Here is a 24,133-nt window from a genome sequence, read left to right on the forward strand (position 1 = left end):
CAGTGAGGACTCCATGAGAGTGCCTAATGGGCTAGAGAGGCCAACCACTGTGGTCCTCAAGCCTGCAACTTAGTCTCCAAAAAGTGTGTGGAACTGAAAGAACCAAAATGAATGTTGCCAAAGTGCTTAGAGCAATGAATGGCATATAGTAAATGGTATCCAAGGAGTGCTTGTTGAATGGAAATATGTACACTTAAGTGCCCAATCAATGCTTTAAGGCTTAATCTCCACCAGGAGGGTAAAGAGTAATAAAATTGGTAATAATAACAATAATGATAATGATTTGTCATATTGGCTGATCACAGCTTTGATCCTCATACAACTGTACAAAATAGATTATTAGTCCCATTTTACAGATTGGAAAACTAACATTAAGCTAGTTGTTGTAGGCTTTACTACCACTAAGCAGACAATTAAGATTTGAAGCTGGGTTGCCCTATTTAAAATTCTTTTTACCCTATAATGCTTCTTTCAGATCTAGTTAATTTAGTCAAGCGGAATCATAATTCAGTCATCAAATATTTTAGCTCCTAACCTTTCCTTTTCCTTAAACTGTCTAGAACTAGTGGTAAGGCATACTGTGACCTCCCTGTGCTAGTTTTAGCATGATTACCTCCGTATTTTGACTGAACTTAAGCAGAGAGAAATGCTAATATTTTTTAAATGAGGAAGTTTTTGCCCTCTTCAGTCTGATTTAATTCCACCAAGTCCCTTTGAACTGCATTGCTCTGAACCAAATTTAATTTTTATACATTTGGAATAAGTGATATGCTCCTAAAAGGAGAAGGAATATGAGGAGCACATGAGATTAAGCTTCATCAGAAAGGACAAATCCAACTGAAGCAAGGGGGAAAGACTGAGACATACCACTGTCACTCTCAAAACAGGCACAAGGTTTCTGTGAGCACATTACAGCCATTCTTCAAAGTGATCTGCAGGACTACCACCAGACACCAGTCCAATAAAGATAAAGACTGGGCATGAGATAATGGATTCAAAGTAATAGGGTGACAGAGGCTATTTTCTTGGAAAAATGCCCTGAATTCAGCATTGTGTATATCCCTCAGGAATCCATTACTGTCTGCAAGTGATATGTGTAAAAAAATCTGTGTGCTGTCTGGGTGGTCTCTTACAAAGCCCCTGAACCCCCTGTCCAGGAAAAGGTCAGTGTCCGCTGTACCAGAAGGATGTCAATCCTGGCCTCCCCTGGCAGTTCACCAGTCTTGACATCTGTTTACTAAGCACATACTGCATGTTAGGCATGTGCTGCAGATACAGCAGTAACAGGGATGCAGCCCCTTCCCCCTTGGAGTTTACTTTCTGAGAAGAAAAGGAAAAGTGAGGAGGTGAGAAGATAAACTAACAGCAAGTGGGTAGGGGACGCGTAACAGGTGCTGAGAGGGTAGAGGTGGGTAACCCGTTCCCAGCCTCTCCCTCTCCTGGGCATCCCCCAGCTCTGCTCTCCTGTTTCCCATCGTCTCCCTCCCGCCTCCCCTCCTCCACACTCCTCACCCTGCCCCGCAGGGCCCCTACGCCACCGGTGCCCCCGTCGGTCGTGGGGGTCCCGCCTGCCGCCACGGGGCCCAGTTCAACCGTTCTGCGCACGCCCCGCCCCTGCCAGCCACCGCGTCCACCATGGGGAATGAGGCCAGTTACCCGGAGGAGATGTGCTCCAGCTTTGACCAAGATGAGATCAAAAGGCTGAGCAAGAGGTTTAAGAAGCTGGCCTTCGACGGCTCGGGCGCGCTGAGCGTGAAGGAGTCTGTGCGCCTGCCTGAGCTGTGGCAGAGCCCGCTGGTGCAGCGAGGGTTCAGCATCTTCGGCACGGACAGCCACGGCGAGGTGGACTTCAAGGAGTTCATCCTGGGGACCTCCCAGTTCAGCGTCAAGGGGGATGAGGAGCAGAAGCTGAGGTCTGCTTTTAGCGTCTACGACATGGATAAGGACGGCTTACATCTCCAACGGCAAGCTCTTCCCGGTGCTGAAAATGATGGTCGGGGACAATCTGCAGGACTGGCAGTCACAGCAGATCGCAGACAGATCCAGCATCACCCTGGACACCGACGGCGACGGGAAAATCTCCTTCGAGGAATTCAGTGCCGTGGTGGGAGGCCTGGAGATCCACAAGAAGCTGGTGGTAATCGTTTGAGCTTTTTTAAGAGCACCGCCTAGCAGTAACTGGACTTTCTTCTCTATCTCTTTCAAGATCAGCCAAAACAGCCCAGCAACTGTTCATCTTACTTGAAAGTATTTCTTTTTGTGAAGCCAAGTTTTCTAATAGGAACCTCATGACCAACTCCGTGTCCTTAATTCTTCTCAGTGTTTCCAGGGGACATCCTGAGTCCAGGAGAACAAGGGAAAAAAGCTCGATGGGGAAAAAAAAGAAAATTACTTTTGTAAATGTCTTTTTCTTTGTTTTAGGAGACCAATCTATAAACAGTCAAGAAGTTTAAAAGTTCAAATACAAGAAAATATACACGTTTGCCTTTACTTCTCCTGGTTTTATATATAGGAGACAATTGTACAATTCAAATCAGGTGTTAGGTGAACTGTTCTCATTTATTTGTGGTGTTCAGATGTCTTGACAGGTTGTTAACTTCCTGTTGTACCAACAGGAAGGAATATAGTTATCCTGGCTGGACATCCTCTTATCACTTTCTCTGGGCAGTGAAAGCCCGTCTTTCGCTTTCCCAGGCTGCAGCCCACTCCCTGTGATGCATCCAGAAATCCCTGAGCCTGTCTGAGGGTTGGGCATCTGGCTGGGCTCCTCCTGTCTCATTGCTCCAGCTCTTGAATAGAAACTGGTCTCAAGCATCTTGTAAGAGACTCTAAGCCTGGACTGAGGGCCCAGCCCAACTATCAGCCTCAGTGACAGTGGGTTTTCAGGCTTGGCTGCCCGCCCCAGTGTCAAGTTCAGTGAAGGGGGCTTTCCTAGAAAGCTCTCTCACCTCCAAACTCAGCCCCACCTCAGTTAGAGGGCGTGGGGCAGATTCAGGACCGTTCTTCCCATGAGGCAGAAGCAGCGAAGATTCCGGCTGCAGTGGACTCTCCTAGTCCTGAAGCGGTGTTGTTCCTGATACTCAAACAATGCGGAGATGGGCAGGCACGTCTCTGCAGCAGAGGAAAATGCTGTCTGCACTAGCTAGACTTAGTTTTGGAAATCAGACCTGGGACCTAGCAGGGTTGCTGGGAGCTCTCTCATGCCAGGAAACCTTTCTCTAGTGTAACATTCAGCCTAGAGCTCCTCACACCCTAATAAGCCTGCAGCTGAGGGGTTCCCTGGAACTGTTCACACTGTTCATCTTACTTGAAAGTATTTCTTTTTGTGAAGCCAAGTTTCTTTGTGAAGCCAAAAGCCAGTGCACATGGGTCTCTCCCCAGCTTCCTGTTCAGTGATGTCATGCGAACAACTTGAAATCAGCCCTGTGGGACTAGTATAGAGAAGAGGGACTAGTATGGAAAAGAGAAAAATGTTTAGTTGTTTTTGTTTTGGCGAGGCAGTGCACATTGCTGCCTGTACCCCAGATGTCACCAGCTCCCCAAGGGTCCACTGATTACTATCAGTTCTCAGAGGACAAGCTAGTCCCAGCCCCGGCTGCCTCACTCCAGTCCTGATTCTCACAGTGGACCATTAATCCTGCAGGTGCTTAAAAAAAGCTACCAGAACACCAAGACAATGAAACGTACTCTCCCTACACCTACTTAGCCAAGGGACAAAACTCAGGTGATTTCTCCCAGGACAAGAAAAATCTGTTTCAAGGAGATTTATTATTCTTACATTTTGAAAAAGCTCCTACCTAGTCTTGACCAAAAATGTAGGAAAAGTAAACCCACACATTTAACTACTATCAGGGTGCTGTTTGCCAAAGCACTCGGCCATACTTTTGACTTAATAGATTACTTAGGAACCACAAAGAATAGGAGTCTCTGTCCCTTATGCAGGCCTTAAAAAAAGTATTAATAATCACTAAACACTCCCAACCCTGTAGTGATATAAGTCATGCCCCCATTGCAGGGTAACATAGTTCCAAGACTCAGACACACCTGGGTTTGGATTCAGTTACAACTGGGTTTTATATCACAGTCACTTCCTATTAGTTGTGTGGGCTGGAGCAAGTTATGTAACTTCTCTGTGTCTGAGCATCCATCCCAGGGTTATTTTGAGGATTTAAAAAGATAAAACATGTAAAGTGCCTAGAGCACGATGGGCTCTTTGTACTAATTCCCTTCCCTTCCCCTTCCTCCCCTTCTAATAGGTCACTGTATACGGGAGACAGAAGGCCTATGTGTTCCCTCTGATCTCTTACTCAGTACTTAGCCAGTCACTCTAAAATTAACAGTGTAATACTAACCCAGAAAGGAAACAAGGAATAATGTCAAGGTCCCCCCTCTCCCTCACTTGCAGAGAGGACAGCAGATTTTTCAACTGGAGGAAGTTTTAAAGAGACACTCTCATTCTAGCCCAACCTATTTGACTCTGTGGAGGACCTTTAAAAGACATTATTTATATACCCTTCAATGTGCACATTAAAATATAGAAAATTTTAAGTTATGACCAAGTGTTTGGAACATGTTGGATGGCATGTTCAAAATGTAACAAGAAGAAAAATAATTTCAGCTTCTGGGGTAGCTGGAATTAACAAGCTAATTGCTCAATCAGCCCACCTAATACAGCTGCTCAAGTCTCTGCAGCAATGACCTTGAACTGAGAGCCTGTTTCAGCTTCAGCCACTGGGAAGACTGACTATATGGATATTTGGGAAGAAAAAGCACATTTACTTCCAAGTTATAATGCTTTGATTTTTCTCTCTGTTAATTGCCAACAAATCTAGTTTTATACAACTCCTTGGGGTGATGACAGTGAACATTTATTGAATGACTGGTTCAGTTTCTGTTATATTTGCTATATCATTTAATCATGACAATACCATGAGGTGGGTGCCATCATCTCAGTTTTACAGATGATGCTGTAAAAAGATCTGGAATCTTCTCTAAGATTTCCACCTCACTGCATTGCCCCCTACTTTTATGGTCCCTATATTTACTTGCCTCAAATTATGTCTGATAGTCTTATTAATGTAATCAAATCAAGCCTCGATTTTCAAAAAAGAAGTGAATTGCTTGTCAAGGAGCAAACAACTCCTACCTTTCTGGTTCTATGCATTGCAAAGAGAAAAGACTAATAATAGGCGAGGCAGTCTTAAATCATCTTCCACCTTAATCTCACCTTGAAAAATAAGCAACAGTACTTGAACTGTTAACTGCAACCAGTATGTCTTTGAGGCTACAGAGTACCAATATGCTATTATGAATCCTACAGGAATGGATTGTGTCTGCTCTCTACCATGTGTTGCAATCCCCCAAGCCACTAGGCACCTTTTTTTAAAAAAAACATAGGAAAAATTTGGCCTCAGCACCCTCCACTTATCCTCTAAGTCATGCTTGAGAGATATTTTCAAGGAAAAACCTGCCAGGAATTTTTGTTCTTAATTACAAATTCCATTCTTCACTTATGCTGTTCACTTTGTTGGGAGGTAGAGGATGCCCTTACTCTGGCCACTGTGTTTTATCTATTTTGCATGCTTTGAAAAGGGAGAGGCTTGAATGTTTAAGACAAGATGGCATGGTGACAGAGGAGTCAGGCGACAAGACTGAGAGTCAGAAGAGGACCCCTTTCCTTTTGTATTGGCTGCCATAGTTCTCCAAGTGGCTGGTGACTGTGAATGGCTGCAAATCATTTGGCAGCTTTAAAGGTGTTACCTGATTCATAAAGAAAACCTATTGCACAACAATAAAGCTGTGTAGCTCCAAGGACATAACCTGACAGCTTGCAGGCTTAATCTGACCCACAAATAAAAATTTCTGTCTGTAGTTTTATGTTTGTTTGTCTTAAGAGCATGAATAAGCATAAAGGAATGCAGGCCACCTCAGCATGGGAGGGGCCTTTTATTTGGCTAAGGTATCTCTGAAGCATGGGACTGAAATTAAGTCTCAATGAAGAGAAAATAATGTTTTTCACTATTTAGTACAAAAGCTCAAGATAGACTGAAGTGGTCATTATGTTTCCAATATTAAGCACCTGGTCATAAAACATTTATCCCAAAAACGTATTTTCTAACAACTGAAGCAGTAGAGGCATTTATAATAAAACAAATACAGCCCTATGCAGTTTCAAACTTCTGTATAACAAAAACTAACAAAGATAACAGGAAAATTTTTAAAAATGAAGAAAAACATATGTAACATGTTAGGAAAGAAGTTTAAGCTTTTTCAGTAAAAAGCTTCGCTTTGGTTGAAATGCATAAATGGGCAAAGGGTAAAAATATATGACTCACACAAAAGGAGAAGGGAAAAACCGAAAAATAGCCTCACTAACTGAATAAATACAAATCAGAATATTTAAAACAGGAAAAAAGGATGAATTATAGAACAGTGTTGGCAAGGATGTAAGCGTCCTGTGCATCAGGGCGTCTTTGGTAGCCTTAGGAATGATTTGCATACTTTTCAAGTGCCCTCTCAGATAGCACAAAGCATCAAAACATATGGATCATCTGACCCGCTAATCCCATCCATTGCAAAAAATATCTCAAAGAAATAATCAAAAATAATTTTTTTAGATGCTATACACAAAAGATCTCTGTGTTGCAGCAGTATTTATCATATATGTAATAAATAATGTTAAAGAAAAACAACTGACAGTTTGGAGAGTAGTTAAGTCATTACGGTAAAATAATAGGTGATAGTATAAAGCCCTGAAAATTAATAAAATGCCATGTAAACCCATACATTTTTAGAACATGATATTGTTTTTCTAAAACTATAATTATTGTATGTTATATATCCAAAGCTGGAAAGTACATAATATATGCATGTGATCATAAGTCAGAAGAGAAAATGAAGAATTGAAAGTCATTGTTTATAGTAAAAGGATCACAGTTAATCATGTGAAATGTAGTTTTTTTGAAATAGTTTTCTAGTTGTTTTAATAATAAATTAACATTTCAAAAGACTGCAGTTGTTTTAGTTCTAGTTGTTTTCTTCTGCACAATGTAAAGCATTTCAGACGCCGTTGCTTTACTGCCCGCTCAGTGAGCACTCCCAGGCGTGCTGTGCCGCGTGTGCTCTCCACCCACAGCGCATGGAACATGGACTGATGAAAAGAAACAATAAACCAAACATAACAGGTATAAATAACATTTAGCAAAATAAGTAAGCCAGGCAATTTTTTGAATAGTTACTTATTGATTAAGGAGGTAACTGAATGAGATTGAATAGGCTAGACTGAGCTCGTGAGGAACAAACTGAAGCCACTGATGCCTGAGATCTGCCTATGGCCAAATCCAGGGACACAGAGCACCATCCATGCCTGGGACCTTTGCTCCTTGGCACTCAGGCCCCCAGAAGTGTGTAGCTGTGAGTTATCAAATGAAGCTGCCGGTGAAGCAATGGACTGAAGAAAATAAAACGTGTGTCCATTTGAGTCTCTTTGCTCTCTGTATACAGCTCTTGACACCACGAGATTGGGCTATGATTGCATTTCTGAATGTGCTGTTTCTGCTCATGTCATTTGCACTGCAATCAGTATTTTTTGTCTGCATTACTTAAATTTATGTTAAAGATTTGACATTGAATATTCATTGTTCTTCTCCTTCCTCTGACCAATGATAAATGTCCAGTTGAGCAAGTTCCACTTCATCAGAAAAAAGTTTTCATTTGATAGTGTGGGGCAGATGTGCACATCTGGTGCACAGACAGGCACACATTCCGACAGTGTGGCCCTAGGGGAGGGGCAGCTGAATGACAACTGCAGCTGTACAGCTTATCACTCAGACTCAGACACAACTCAGGACATTTTCTCTGGGGCTCACAGGCAGTTTACAGTGTATTTTCAATTCAGATGGTAAGTTTTGAATAAAAATGTTGCAAGTTATTACAGGGAATAGACAGTACGAGTTAAGATAGTGATACATGTAAATGATGTTCACTTGAAATGCAGTGAGGCTTTGGCAGCAGACGGCCCTGCTTCCAGAGCCCAGCTCCTCCATTTGTTAGCTTACATGATCCTGGGTACAGTGACTAATCCCTCTCAGCCTCCTTTTCCTCACATGTGAAGTGGGGATAATAATGCTTAACTTACAGAGTCACTGTAAGGTCATACTGTGCACATATGGTGTCTGGCACACATATTAGATGCCCAGTTTTAAAAAGCAGTAACTACCAGTCTATTAGTAGGTGCAAACAACAGAAATTGAAGGAAAGAAATGTATAAGATAAACTGAATACAGCCTATTTGTTACTGGGGTAATAAGAGGACATTGAGACTGATTATTATTACATGCAGGAAAACAGGCAGGGAGGCCATGTGTTTAAAGGGAAGGTGATTCACTGTAAGTTACACTTCTTTCTCATCTTGGCAGCACCTTAGAAGAAAAAAGTGCCAGTACATTTAATGTTTTGCTGAATGTTTGATGGTGTTAGTGTTGAAATCTTAAATTAATTCCTCCAGTTTGTCCTTCATCAATAGCAGTAATAATCTTCTAATAAAGTCTTATCCTGTACACATTACAACAGGTCCAGGCCAAGGGCTGTTGTCAGACACATTTGTGTATATGTTCTGGAGGGCAGTGTTATCCAGTTATTCACCACTTGTGCAGAGATGTCCCAGGAAGAGCCCTGATACTTGTGTAACCCTGGGGCCCAACACACCTCTCGCCTGTCCTAGACCAGCCTTGCTTATTCCCTAGGGCTTCTGCCTGCATTCTCAGGTGGTCTCCCTGGTCCCCCTGCCTCGTGCTCCGTCTCCGGGACCTGGCACATGCCCTGCACCCCTGCTCACCTCTGGTCATCCTTCTCCAGGGATTTTGACACCTGTCTTTGATCCACAGCCATTGCCAGAAGTATAGTCATGGAGGAAAAGACATTATGTGGCCCAGGGTCCCCCAAAGCCTGAGCTCTTTAAACTCTGCCTCTGCCCTGCCCCCTAGACAGACTCCTGGCATGCCAGGTGGCCCGGCCATGCCTGAACCATGCCTGGCCAGCTGTCCAGGATGGGGAGAATGAAAGAAAGGAAAAATCCTTAGGGGGATCAGAGGATTGTTCCCATCAGTAATGAAGGGGTTAAGAATGCTGGGTCTGGAGAGAGTCTGCCTTTGAACCCCAGCTCTAACCTTTGCTAGTTATTTGACCTTGAAGAAGTTTACTTAACTACTTTGTTCATAAGTTTCCTTACCTATAAAATGAACAAAGTAACAATACCTACCTCACAGGTCATTATGAATATTAAGCAAATTGCTATATTGATAAAGTGCTCAGAACGGCACCTTCTGATGCCGGGGTTCTTGTTTGTGGAGTCCAAGAATGAACTTAGCAAACACCCAAAGTAGGAGAGCCAGGGTAGAAGCTTTTATGTAGAAATAAAATGAGAGGAAAGAGCTCCTGGCTCACACCAGGAGGGGACAAGAGAGCCTGGAATAGTGCATTGTCTAGGGGATTTATAGGCAGTTGAGGATTTGGGGGAATTGAGGGCTTAGGGTGTGAACTTATACCACCTTCCCTGCCCTCAAGGTGGGCTGAGTTGTTGTCTGTTTGCTAGGGCTGTTTACAGTGAAGTCACAGGTTATCCTGAGATACCCTTGTGGAACACTCAAACACTCCAGGCCAAGTTGCTCCTGGCCTTTTGACCTTTAACTGATCTCACTGAAGGTGTCTATATTCTTAGTCTGGTATCATACCCTAGAGAATTAGTGTGACCTTGACTTTACATAATGCTGAACACAAAGTTTTCATAGGTACTTTACATTGTTACATTGCTTTGACTGTAAATATCTTGCCTTGCTTTTTCCAGAGGCCCTCACCCTACTGTGTCTAAGTCCATAGTCCCTGTCTCACTTCCACACACTGACTGCCAAGTAGTAATGCACGACAGTGAGCACCAAAAGCCTCCAGCAAAGGGACGTGCCCGGCTCCTCAGCCTTGGCCTCTGAGGACTCGCCTCGTGTGACCCTGCCTCACAGCCCCTGCATCATTGTGCCGGAAGGTCATGTTTCCTTTGTTTCTGCTGCCCTCAGCTTAGAGGGCTTACCTTCCCACCCGAGCATCTGCATCTACCTCTCTTGCTTTACATCTTACCCCTTGAGCCAGCTTGTCCACAAAACCCAGGAGGCGTGGATCACTGTATCCTGGGGAATGAATGTTTGCCTCCACCCTGGACTCAAGCTGATTGGCAGGGACATAAGCCTCCTCTCTCCATGCCATGGTACACTGAAGAGTGCCTGGCACATGCAGGCACCCAAGGTACCAAATGTCTTTCTTGCTGCAGGATTGATTCTTATCATCGTGTCAGGGACTAAGACCTATTTTGTAGAGAATTCATGAGAGCTCTCTTCAACAGAAGTGAATCACTTAGCAGAGTGCCCACCACATATAGTTGTAATTATATTGTTGCTGCTAACTGCTGCCATTTGGTTGTAGGGCAGAAAGAGCTCAGGCTTTGGAGATATACATAGATGAACTTTTAGACCAGTTTTGTCACCTAAAAGCAGCAAGGACTTCAGATACCTCAGCTATAAATTGTGATTATAATAGCAATCTCAGTGCAAAAAAGTAAGCAATCAATAAATATTAGGTCCCTTCTCTTTCTCTACGGCTGTCTAATTTTGCAACCTGTCCCAGTTTACTTGGTCCCAGGTTCCTCATTTGTAAAATGAAGACATTGAACTACATGACCTTCATATTCCCTGCCAGTTCCAAATTTCAAAATTATTGAAGCATCATCTTTTCCCTTGAGCCTATTCATCCTTTGTTCCTGAGAGAGGTTCTTTCCTTGATAATTATTCAATGTTTTAATATATTAAATTGTTTCAATTCTCAGTCTCCATCTCTACCCTACCTCTCAGTCTCTCTCTAGAGATTGCAGGGTGGTCCAGACTCAGGCCCTCTGCACAACTCCAGGGACATTCATACAGTAGCACTGTGTGTGAGTAACACCATGAGAGCTGTACTCCTTAGCAGCCCTTGGCCTGGCTGGATTGCTTTCACAGTGCAGTAAAGTGAAGTCTGCAGAGCACACGGGAAGGCATAGTCTCAGCTTTCCATGGGTCCAGAAGAAAAGCATCCGTGTCTAGGAATAAACAAGCATGGAGCCAGGTGAGCATCCCATTCATGGTCTTCCCTTTCCTGTTCTGCCACAGACTTTGCAAATGGGCATCAAACATTTCTCTGGACTCTTCGTGCTGCTCTGCATCGGATTTGGGCTGTCAATCTTGACAACCATTGGTGAGCACATAGTGTACTGGCTGCTGCTCCCACGAATCAAGAACAAATCTAGGCTGCAGTACTGGCTCCACACCAGTCAGGTGAGTGCCACCAGTGTCTTGCTCCAATATTCTTAAACCTCAGAATTCCCACTAATGGGAGAATCCAGAGCTCCAAGTCAGACTGACGTGTGACAGGTTACCCAGAGAACTAGGGTGGTAGAGACTCTCTCAAGGTAGACGACAGAGTTCCATCTATCCCATTAATTCACTTCCCCCCCTAAATTGAGCTATCCCAAAATGTCCCAGTTCCCTTTATCCCATCTGTTCACTTCCCCCTTTAAATTAAACTATCCCCAGATATCCCTTCCTTTCATGAAAACTTTCACCACTGTTGTTCGCAGCAGAAGCAACAGAACAGTTTTTAACTTGATTTCACTTAATACTGACAATCTGAAGAGATGGTGTTAAAGATTTGTTTCAGATTCTTCTCTTGCTAAAATTGAAACTCTTTAAATGAGCTAAAAGTCCCTGTTTCCCTGTAGATGAACTCACTGGCCCCTGTTCTCTCTGCACCTTCCATGGTCCAGAAGTTTGAGGTCTGCTGGTGTTGAGGCCAAGCCTCATAGGAAGTTCTTCCGTGTGATCCAGACACCAGCTCTCACTCACAGGGGAGCTGAACTGTTAGGCAGAGCAGCCGTGCAAGCACCCTCATCTGCACATGGCTCCCTGCAGGATTCAGCATGGAGAGCCAAAATATACTTGGTGGGCTTCTTAACGATGAAGGGGCTCTAGCCAAGGCAGCAGCTCCCCCTGGCCACAATGAGTAGTGAGATGGGAGGAGCCATCTGATGTCCGGGCAGTGGGCTCCCCTGCCCTGGTGCACCACCCCTCAAGCTCAGCAGGAGGCTGCCAGTTCTGTGCTTGGTTCATCTATTCCACTGGCCTGCCACTTGGTTAACACAGGCTGTTATTTTCCTGGTAGGTCACTATTATTGGTTTGGTTACATTGAATGCGCCCTGTTTTTCCTGCTTTCATCCTAGGAAGTATTTGGTCTCCTAGGGAGAATTCTGCAGACATCGGATCTCCATTTTATATGGACAAAATTAGTTTAATTCCCATGAGTTCTTCTTTCTTTGTTTTGGCTGCTAAGAAGTTCACACTTAAGGTTTTGACTCACCCTGTAGCAATTGTACCAGGCCCTTTGCCACCCAATAGTTAAGAAAGCTCTTCTTGATGACACATATCCTTTTACAACCCAGAACATTTCTGAGCTTTCTGTCAAATTGCTTTTTATTCCCCTCCAAGTATAATAATAGCTTATAATTCGAATTCTTGTTCTCTTGAGATTTGAACTCAATGTTGATGATATTCAGCATCTAGAAATTTGTTTAAAAAAGGCCAAGGATTGTAGCAATGAAATACACTATTAAATCTCAGGTGGGTACTTTGTCCCCTGATTGCATTTCTAATGATCTCAACATGTGAATCTGTTCTTTCCACCAGAGATTACACAGAGCACTAAACACCTCATTTGTAGAGGAAAAGCAGCCACGTTTGAAGACTAAACGTGTGGAAAAGAGGTAAGAAGAAGCTAGTGCCAGGTGTCTCTGTATTTGTCAAAATAAAAGTTTAGATAAGTAACTGAAACTCCCTGCTCAAAAGGAAATTATATATAAATAATTCAGATCAAACCAAGATGAAGCTGTTGATAAACACAATCAGTAAAAATGCATATATATGGTTTCAAATAGAAATGGAACAGAAAAAAATTTTGAAGCCTATCTGTACATATATAAATCCTGATACATGTATGGGCACTACAACTCATAGTTAAGGATGGGTGAGAGCTCTTGAGTCCGGCATCTGGATCCAAATCCTGTCTCAGACACTTAAAATATGCATGGCCTTGGGCAATTTACTTATTTAACCTCTCGGTGCCTCAATTTCCTCATTTGTAAAACTGAGATTAAAAACAGTACCGCCTTCCAAGAGATGCTCTAAAGATTGAGATAATACACGCAAAGCCCTGAAAGTAAAGCTCTTCTAACTATCATTATTGTGTAAAAAATACACATACGACTTAATTCCTGAGTGCTGCAGGCATTAATTTCATGTGACACTGCATTTTTGGCATGTTTCTATTCCCCATTCCTTTCCAGCACCCCTAGGAATATTTGAAATAAGAACAGACATGTTCCACTTAGTCCATTTCCTGGCACTTTTACTATAAACTCCCCCAGGAAAGAGCATCTCATTAAAAAGAAGTAGCAAAACTTCCACACCTTCGCCACACCCAGCCCGGGGGTAACTGTTGACCCCTTAGTGGTGGTGGCTAAAGATGTGGAAGGCACCTGGGGCTGGCTCCTGGCTGGCCTCTGTGACAGAGCCTCAGCTAAGCTTGGCCTTCTGGGTCTTTGTGAAATCTGACACCCATGCTCCTCATTCATAATAGAGAAAGAGGAAAAAGGGGTGAAAAGCATGATGATTTTTCATTGTTTGCGCTTCCTCTGGGACTCCTACAGTCAGTCCCTGTCTCCCCAGCTGACATTAACTTGTCAGAATCCTTTTGTCAGCATCCTTTTGTCCCGTCTCCTTTTCCAGTCGGTGAGCATGCCCCCCTCCCTCTCAGTCTGCAGTATTCCTGTGTCATATTGCACCCCTGTCGGCAGCAAGCTGGAGACTAATCAGGTCACAGCTGTTCTATGCCATGTTACATATATTTTTTCTATAATTATTTTAACATAAATTTTTAACCAGAGGAACACAAAAAGACAGAGCAGCAAAGATATTATCTCATAATGACAAAGTGACTGTTTTCCAGCCATAACAGAAACAGGAAGCCTAGTCATCCCATTTCCAACTGTGATGTGATTGCTGTTCACATCTCTCTCTCCTAAATTGAGAGCCAAATGTGTCTTTAGCTCAATTTGTCCACTTTTCATGGCAGATTCCCATCCGGAACCCCTTATTTTGAGAAGGAGTGAAGGCAGAACCTGCCCTCATGGCTTATGTTGTCCACATTTCCTGGGCCACCTCCCTACAACCCAACGCCCACCAGTAACCTTTCAAAGGTAGTCAGTGTTTGAGCTCCCACAGCTGTCATGTGTCTTCTGAATGGGCTACTGGAGGATCAAACCTCAGCATTACCTAGTTGCTTTGTGGAAGCTTCTTTTGCTCCTTTTTTATGTTAAATACAGGTCACACACTGGGCACATTACACTCTAAGGTTGAGGAAGGCTTGGTAGAAAACCTGTTCCAAACACCGTAGAAGCCAATATAGCATGTTCATTCTTTCCAATTAGGCACCAAATCCAACATTGAGCATCTGTCATCTTGCACTTCTAGGAGGCCCAGAGCCACATGTCCTTTATCAGAGCACTTGTGATGCTAGCCACTAGCGTCCCATGGAGTCCAGCTTCTGCTTATTTTTCTATGTTATATTCCCAGACATATGTACAAAGCTTGGAGAAAGCCAGATTAGTTATCTCTACTTGCCTGGACATTCCAGGAAAACATGTCCAGGCCTTCCTCCCAGGTTTTCCCCAACATGAATCATGCTATGGTACTATAGTTAGGTCTGTTGGCCTGAAAAATATCTCTCCCTCTTGCTTTGGAAGGTATCTATGCAAATACCTGTGTTGCCTACAACTTGACATCCCTCCTTTGTGCTCCTTATTGATTAAATGAATAAAATAACAGATGAAGGAATGAATTACGTATGGGTTTGGAAAGGCTTGGAGAACTTTTGGGCCATGGCATCAGAGTAGATGTTGCTCCTCTTATATTTAAAGCAAAGAAAAAATACATATTGCAAGAGACTTCATATTGTCCTTGCTTTATTCACCTGTGGTTCCATATATGTTTTGGTCTCTCCTCATCTCCCTGGATTTCCAGTACAGCCCCTTTCCCTTTCTTCTCACTCCAAGATACCCCAAAATTGGCAGCCATATATATAATACACACCACAAACAAATCACTTTGAAATTATTCAAACTCAGTAGGAAGATTTGAAGGAACAATCACAGGGAACTATAAGGCTAGAAGGAAAATTATAACTCCACCTCTGATCCAGGTATAAAGCCAGTGGAACTCTAAGCGGGTTCATTATAGAACTTTTATGCAGCCCAGAACATATAAAAGTCTGCTCTTGTGCCACCTGCACATTTATATGAGACTTAAGCTATGAGAAATGTAAATGAACGTCAGGGGCTATTGGGTTATGTTTGTGTGTTTTACTGCACTGGGACATATATCAGTTAGTTTTTGCTGTGTGAGAAATTCTCTCCATAGTTCCTGTTTTAAATAACAGCAAATTGCTTATGAACCTGTAGGTCAGCGGTGCACTTTACTCATCTGGGCCAACCTTTGCTGGCCTTGGCTACTCTTGCTCATGTGTCTGCAGCCCCTTGTTGGGAGGGGAAAGCAGCTAAAGGCTGGCTGGTCTGTGCTGGCCCCAGCCAGGTCAACTGCGAAGACCTGGGGCTCCCCACGTAGGCAGTCACTGTCCAGCAGAGCAGTCTGGGCTTACTCATGTTGCAGCAGCAGGGTTCTGAGAGAAACAGTGGAAGTGTGCAAGGCTTCTTAAAAGTTTAGGCTTGAAACTGCCACCTGCCACTTCCTATTGGCCAAAACAAGGCAGGAGACCAGGCCAAATTGAAGAGGAAGGGAAGGCAAACCTTTCCCCTTGGATTTCTTGATAAGGATGAGCTGCAAAATCACATGACTGAGGGGCATGGATGAAGGAAGAACAACTAAAAGAAAAACCAGATAACCCCTTTTGCCATCTACAGGGGAAACGATGAAACAGAATCATCCAATTAAAAGTCCTTGTGTTTTTTTATCTTACCCATGTAACTGAATCAAACCTTTATTATCCTTCCCTTTTGCCCTCCCCTTAAAGGTCCTCCCTTGGCAAGTAAGAGTCCAGGAATAAATTATTGATTCAATTATATGGATGGGAATGAAAACATAAAGACTTAATAGAGTGTTTGTATTTTGTTTTGTCCTATGGTAGATTACAAAAGTGGTTATAATCTTCCTCCTCCTCCTCTTCCTCCTTCAACAAAGCTAGAGGATAGCAGCAGCTATGCTATTTAGGGCTCTGATCTGTTCTTACAAGCAAGAAACTTTTCACATTGCATTTGACTGTCAAAGCATGTTTCAGAGACCAACTCCCTCTCCCTCTGTGCCTGTCTGGCAATAACTGTCTTGCTGTCTGTAGCCACCTCTCTGAGATGGTGGCAGGTGGTTCAAGGCAAGCATGAAAGAAGATTGCAAATCTATTTCTGTTTGACTTTCATTATCCAGCAAGAACTTGAGGCTTTCTTGGGGTTGGTCTTTTTTTTTAAGCTGTCATTCTCAACCCACATAAAGTCATCCATATAATGGGATCTGTGCTGAGACCTGCAGCTTATATGCTTTCATTCTCCTCCAACTCAAGTAGTTAAACATCAGGATGGTCCTGTGGGACTGAGGATGAGCCATGTTATAGTTTCAATCATCAAGCTCATGCTTAGAGCCCAACAGATGAATAAACACTCTCACTTTTACTAATGCCCTATCATTATAGCCATAGAATGTTGCAGGGCAGGGCTGCTTTCTGAGCCTCCCTGGCAGGAGGGGAATAAAAGGCATCTAAGGTTCTTCATAAAGGAAGTGCCAAACCCTGGCCCATCAGCCAGCCCGATGATGTACCCTTTCCAGTTTCAGGGCAACAGAAGACATGCTAAGACCTTGAACTTCAGTTGAAAGGAATTATATTGGCTCCTTTTGTCCCCGTGCCACTCCATCTAGCAGGCAGTCTATCCAAGGCTTTGTTACATCATCTCTGAATGAGTGTGCAGCTCCATGGCATTCACCCTGGAAATGGCTAACATGGGAACAGCGCACTGAGAGCAGCAGAGCAGGAGGCAGATCTAAAGGGTCCCTTTGTTTCCTAGATCCAGTGTGGGACCCCGTCAGCTCACTGTGTGGAATACATCCAGTCTGAGTCAGGACCACCGACGAAAACACGTGTTCCATGAGGAGGGGGGAAAACAGCAGCTGGGCATCTGGACCCGGGAGGACATCCCACTCCCACCGAGAAGAGAGTTGCCTGCCTCACTGACCACCAACGGGAAAGCAGACTCCCTGAACGGGGCTCGGAACTCAGTCGTGCAGGAGCTCTCAGAGCTCGAGAAGCAGATCCAGGTGATCCGTCAGGAGCTGCGGCTGGCTGTGAGCAGGAAAACAGAGCTAGAGGAATACCAAAGGACAAACCGGACTTGTGAGTCCTAGGTGGTCATGCGGCTCCCCATTCTCAGATCCTCATGTTCCTATGAGCTCTTGAGACCCTTGGTAGTGCCCTTCTGTAACTATGACAAAGGTGTGGGGAAACCAAGGTCTAGGTGTTCTCAGAGGTCAAGTCTGCTCTCTGTAGCCTGAAAAGCAACAGAAGCTCTTCTCAAGCTCTCTCTCCAGGTCTCCCGGGCAGGAGTCTTTCAGAGCAGGGATGGTAAATTAAGCAGGAGTAAACTCCATGTCAGGGATCTGGGAATAACCAGACACCCCCAGCTCCTGTTAACCTCTCACCAGGTGCCACAGTAATATTTCTGGTTTTTAGCCCTTTCTCTGCACTACTGACAACAAGAGATAAAATTGTTACAAATACCTGTATCTTACTGAGTTGTTGATTTTAATGTTAGTGTAGAACAGGATTATCCAGGGTTGTGCCTTGTGATACAACTCCGCACTCTAGGTGTGTTCCTACATTTTAGATGGGGAACCAGGTAAGAGGTAGAGAAACCAAGGACTGGGGCAGGGAGGTGAGTCGTTTAAAAAAGGAACCAAATTCATGAATACTGCAGCAGGGCAAGGTTGACTTGATCAGGCAAGAGCCCTCCTTTTGAGAGAGTCCTGGATCTCTCACACCATCCTAACATTTAGTAGGAACACATTCACATGCCACAATGAAAGGGGTCAGGGGTGTGGTGAGCAGGAACAGAGGACAGGCAGAAGAGTCATTACACCGTGTATTTAGAACAAAAGCTGTGGGCCAGAAGAGCAATTTGGCTAAGGAATGAATAGGACTATACTTCTGATCTAACTAAGCATCTCCACTATAGTGTGTGCCTTTTGTAATGGAAAAAGGGAGAGTGAAGCAAAGCACGGGTGTGGCCTTAGGATGAAACTGGAATATCCCTGCTTATTTGCCTGAACAGTATGTGTAAGCCAGCACTGTGGGTTCAGGGAAGACGTTCTGCAAACCACATACGGCCATTTTCAGATCAGCAGTCACCTATCTCTTAGCTCTAGCAATCCCAAAAGTGAACCTCAAGTCTGTGACCACAAGCCACAAAATTCAGAAATGAAATTTTCAGATCCGTATTGATAACCCCCATGTCAATCTCCCAGCCTCACACCCACTCATCTTGGAGAAGTTCCAAACAGGTTTGGCCCCACCTTTTGGCCCCTAGGTCCCCTCTAATGCCCCCAAGAGATTGATATCAGTACCCTGGTTTCTCTCTGCCTGGGCATCCTTTCTTAGTGTGCAACTGCATGGACACAGGAACAGAAAAAGCATGAGAAGAGAATGGTGGAGCTGCAGCTCCCCATGTGAGTGTAGCTAGGAATGATCTAGGACCACATTAGGATGCTGACAGCCAGACCTTTGCCCAGAGCATGCAAATGGGGAGGGGAGTCTGGAGGTGAGCTGTGTGAACAAACACGCCCAGGTACCTGGCACACCTGGTCCAAAAAACTACCTTCAAGAAACACTGTTCTAGAAGTTTGACTGCCATGGGCCATGGGAGAAGTGGGAAGAGCCTTACTGAGAGTTCTTTTAACCCAGCACACATCTGCTGATTCACCTGACCCCAGAGCACCATTTAGGACTAGACTTCCTTGTTGACCCCTTACTTGCTTTATCTTCCCAGAACTTTTTGCTCTACCCACATCAGTTTGAATGCCTCCGATGAGTTCACAGCGCTGTGCCAAGCATGGTGCTCTGTAACTGCTGCAGGTCACTGGAAAGGCTCCTCAATCACAAAATTTCTCCTCCTGCTTTTGGATGCAGTCTCTGCATTTCCAGGAAGAGTTTTCACAGTCCCCCAGAGAAAGATAACATCTTAAGCTGTAATTAGATAACACTTTAGCAATTAGTTAATTGTCTTAGAAAACCCCAGGGTGGGTGTAGGCACAGAGATACTGATGAGGGAGGAGCCTTCTAAAGTTAGACTTCAGCAACCTCACTCACAGATGAAACAGGTCAACAATGAGTGGACAGGTGAGTCCTGGAAACAGAAAGGACAATTCTGCTTTGAAACACCCTATCCTCCCAGGACCAGAAGTAGGTTGCAACTGCCTTCAGACAATGAGGCCCCTTAGCCATCCCCACCCATCTGCAACAGCTAAGGACGGTGTAGAGACTCCGCCACCACGCTCTGGCAGCCTGGGAGGCTGATGTACAGATGTACCTCAACTCACATAACAGCCATGCTCCTAATGTTGTATATGGACATTTTTATAACTCAACTCATATTCTGACTGTACTTGAGAAGCTGGCTATTTAAAGGAACCCAGAGGTGAATTCTTTTGTAAAGAATCCTTTTGTAATGCAATTATCCCTTAATGTAATTGTTTTGTAAGTTTGGATTTTTGTATACTGGGTTTACCTTAAGCTTCTCTACTGAAGCATTCTGAGCAAGGGTGATAGTATGCCAGACAGCCTTGCCTATCCACAGAGTAGACAACCAGTGCACGGCTTCGCAAGTATATTCTGAGGAACTTCGTGGCCAAAACTGTGGACAGGATGCAGCAAGCAGCAGCAGGGACTGAAAGCAGGCTTACTGCTGTCAGCATTACTTGAAATGCCTCCATGATCTGGATAAAGAAAAACAAGGCGTAATTGCTTGTGGTGAGATGATGCAGTCTTCATGTTAAGTGGCAATGGTTGTTTTTATTGGTAGTAATTGAACAGTGTTTTGCAATTAGTGAAACTATGTTGTGTTTTGTAAAAAGATTTCATGAAAGTGGTGGGTCCTTTGAAAAGCCTCCTTTCTGTTCTGCTCCACCTGTTTTCAACTCCCCTTAGGCTCAAAAACACAAAGATCCGCTGTTTTCAGGGAGGGTGGTTATTTTGGCAAAGGAGAAATAGGGGATGCTGCCTCCTCTTGAGGGCTCCTATTTCATGAAATAGGGAAGGCCTTTGTTCTCATCCAAGCTCTGGTGCTGAGACACCTGGAACAGGACCACCTGATTGTATCCCACACCCCAACCCATTTCCCATGGGGGAATTCCTGGAACAGAAAGCACACAGTAAAGCTTGACTGGGTGAGTTGGAACAGGCAGGGCTAGTCGGTTCATGTAAATAATAATGAGTCCCAGAGCACAGATGCCTCCAACAAGAGAGATGTTGGAAAAATGACTAGGGCAGGCAAGTGAGGCAGCCACAGGGACCCAATCAGTTGAGGTCTTCAATGTGCCTGGAGGTGACCCTCCACTGTTCATGGATCTTGCTGCTGCACAAACCCTACACAGGAGCTGCTGCTTCTGTGCTGACGAGAGACCCTGGAGGTGAAGCGACTGCCAAGCAATCATTTGGGCAGCAGGCTTCTCAGTGCTGGTGGAGCGACTAGAGCCGTGGAGCTAACAAGCTCTTCCTTGGCATGGATAAAGAATGAAGGGTAAAGAAACTCCTTAGAGCCTCTCTGCCTCCTAACTCGTATTTTTGATAAGCAAACCATAAAATCCAGCCAGTCTAGGAAGGAAATTGTGTTCTAGTCCTCAAAACCACTTCACTGCCTGCACTGTTTAAGTTACTGCTCTCACACACCTATGCTGTCAGTCTAATCCAGGATTCCCCCACTCCTTTTTTAGTTTAGTTCCTAGTTGTTTTATGAAAATAACGTACTTAAAAGTATTTTCTTAAGGTTGGTAAAGAGTGTTTGCATTGTATCTTCATCTTAATGTGTTTGCAATCGCTCCACTCCAGGAAGAACTGAAATGCTGTCTTGTGAGCATGAAGTGAACAGGCTGTTTTGCTCCAGCCACTTTTATTGTACAACCATGTGGATGGACTAGATGTCCTCAGGTCTTTTCCATCTTTAGTTTCTATGACTGTGGAATAAATAAATGTTCAGAGAGAAACTTTGCTTTCACATGTACTGCTGGCATTGTCTTTGGGGATTCAAATGTGGACGTGGTACCAGCCTGCTCCTAACCAGAGACCCACCAATGCTATGATTTATGCTTGTTTCCTTGGTATAGTACAAAGTGGCACAAACTATGCTGAGAAAATTCAGAGTCCAAGCATGAAATAGAAGTTAAATGGCTTCAGCTGAGAAAGACATTCCAGCAATAGCCACATTAAGCAATCTCTGAAAAACTGCCCTGGCCACACCCTCATTTGGTACTTCATAAAAACATTTGCTAAACAGCTTGTATTTATTTGCCAAGTTCTAGAGACACAACAGTGAATCAGATGAGCATGGTCTCCAACCTCACGGACCTTCTCATCATGTCATTTCACAATCTGTAAATAGACAATACTATGATAGCTAATAATTTATTGAGCACTTATTATCTAAATCATGATCTCATTTAATCTTCATTAAAACACCATACCTAGGTACTCGAGACAGGCTAGAGCAGACTGTTAGTTTACAGATGGAAAAACTAAGGGTGAGGGAATTTATAAGTTGCTCACAGTCACATTGCTGGTAAGAGTAGCAGCAGATTGCTAAGTAGGCAGTGCAGTTCAGAACACCGCACCGCATCGTCTGCATTCTGATCATTGCCTTGCAACTTCCCCTTCTCCCTCTAACCCCCCTTAGTTTTTCTGCTACATTGCCCCCAGCGGATGCCTCAGCTTGATCAGCTCCAGAGGGAGAAGCTGATGTGGTAACCGCACCAGCACTGGGCCACTGAATTCAACACTGTAGCCCCCGGGACTCTCAGAAAGTGTTTTAGGCATCTCTTTTCACTTTCCAGCCCAAGAACTGGTGCAAACCCAGCTGTAAGTCACTCAGCCACCCTGCAGTCTCAGGCATTTCACGGTTTCTGACATTCCAGGAAAGTTTAGCTGCTGGCAAACTTGCCATCCTGAATCTGGATGTGTTCTTCACACGCATTCTTTTGAAATATACCCAAGTTCATTCTCATAAAAATAAAACCCACTATAAACTAATTCACCTGCCAAATTATCTCAAGATGTTTTGCATCATTCAGTCATTCATTTTTCAGATGCTCATTTTGAGTCAGGCTTTGGGCTAAGTGCTGGAAACAGATAAAAAGCAGATTCTGATCCCATGGAGCTCAGCCTAGTGGGAGACGCAAGTTGGCAAAACAATGTGTCTCATACTCTGATAAAGAAGTTGCAGAGTTGGGAAACTGTGCCAATCAAGGAACTTAGGAACATCAAATAAAAAAACATCAATATGAAACAGAAAGCACAAGGTGGTGGCAAACTATGCAGACTGAAGAGAGAAAAGCAGAGGCACGATCACTATGCTAAATTGGATTTGTGTCCCAAAGACTATAGGAACCATAGGATTTTGTGGTATTAAAAATGATAGGATTTTAAGCTGAAGAAGGCTATATTAAAAGATCAGGATCCTAACAGCCAGGTGGAACTCACTGTCATTCATATGCATTTTGTTTGTAAGGCAGTAAGGAAATTAACTTTTTGATGTTTTGAAATGATAGCTGTGACATCACTTATCCAGGCTAGGTGGATTTAGAGACGGACAGACATAGATAAACACACATAGCCTAGATTCTAAAGAGGCTGACAGTCTTATTTTTTCCTAGAACTATGAAGAAAATATAGAAGAAAGAAAAATTGACCTCTTGATTTTTTTATTGGCAATAATAAGTATTTTGACCATTTACTGGGTGCCAGGCACTGTGCCAAATGTTTTGCATATATCAAGTCATCCTAACTACAACCCTATAGCTACTATTTTATAGATGAGAAAACTGAAACAGAAAACTGAAGTAACATGCTAATAAGTGGTGGGGCCATACTCATCCAAGCCTGGCTTCATAAGAAATCTGTTTAGCACAATGCCTAGCATCACAGTAAGAACTCAGCAAACGCCTAAGTGGATTGTGTCAGCAAGAAGAAATCTAAGATCCCTTTGGTTCAATTCTTCTCTAGAGCAAAGTGCTAATAGGAACTCTCAATGATTTGGGGAACAAAAATATAGTCCTAATCTAGGGCCTGGTAAAGAGATACTGCTTCCATTAGAACTATCAAGTATAAACATACTAGGTTTATATGAATTCACAAAGACTTCAAAAAGACTCAGAAAGCCTCTTTTATTACCTCTCTGATGACAAGCACTCTGTTGATACAGGTCTCCATTAGGACCAAAGGAAGCGCAGTGGAGGTTTGATTTTGATTGTCAAATGTTGATTCTGATACTAAACTGAGTGGCCCTGGGACCTGTTTCCTTACTTCTGACATAAAGACATGGTTTGAGGTCCCCTTCAGCTCTCACATCCTAGCTTTCAAATCATTCTCCTCTGTAGATTTCAATAACTTAAAAGTCCTCAGAGCATATATATAGTATATTAATGTAAAACATACGCTGGTTCCAATTTTGTCTATGACTTCCCTCAAAAAAAGGCTAGCCCTGCAATAGAAGAAGCTCTGGCTTTTATGGGTTGCCTCTAACAGAGGCATTAGTTTCAGAATTCACATAATTTCTTTTGCTATTATCACAGAAGAAATTTAGAGCGCAGTCATGTATTTGGGAATAATCTGAATTTGAAGAGTTACTTCAGTATCATGAGGAAAAGTGTTTTCCACTTAGGGGGTGAAAAAAAAAATGAGTAAGGTTTGAATTCATACACTGGTCCCGAAAAGCAGACTTCTGAAGATTTGTTAAAAGCAGCA

The 24,133-nt window shown here is 43.6% G+C and overlaps 2 protein-coding genes across 2 annotated transcripts in view; both read left to right on the forward strand.

The window, feature by feature from the left end:
* GRIN3A (glutamate ionotropic receptor NMDA type subunit 3A) overlaps window positions 1-21,161 on the forward strand; it is a 139,248-nt gene extending 118,087 nt beyond the window's left edge. The window contains exons 7-9 of the mRNA XM_037017707.2: window positions 11,190-11,354; window positions 12,760-12,836; window positions 17,196-21,161. Coding sequence (XP_036873602.2) covers window positions 11,190-11,354; window positions 12,760-12,836; window positions 17,196-17,532 — 579 coding nt within the window. The 3' untranslated portion in view covers window positions 17,533-21,161. The remainder of the gene's footprint in view (window positions 1-11,189; window positions 11,355-12,759; window positions 12,837-17,195) is intronic.
* PPP3R2 (protein phosphatase 3 regulatory subunit B, beta) lies at window positions 1,509-2,598 on the forward strand. The gene is given in 2 exon segments (XM_017644658.3): window positions 1,509-1,950; window positions 1,952-2,598. Coding segments are annotated over 2 exon segments (513 nt in total). The 5' UTR covers window positions 1,509-1,635; the 3' UTR covers window positions 2,150-2,598.
* Window positions 21,162-24,133: the final 2,972 nt, after the last annotated feature.

The sequence above is a fragment of the Manis javanica genome, chromosome 2 (assembly GCF_040802235.1).
Source record: "Manis javanica isolate MJ-LG chromosome 2, MJ_LKY, whole genome shotgun sequence".
In the NCBI taxonomy this organism is placed as follows: domain Eukaryota; kingdom Metazoa; phylum Chordata; class Mammalia; order Pholidota; family Manidae; genus Manis; species Manis javanica.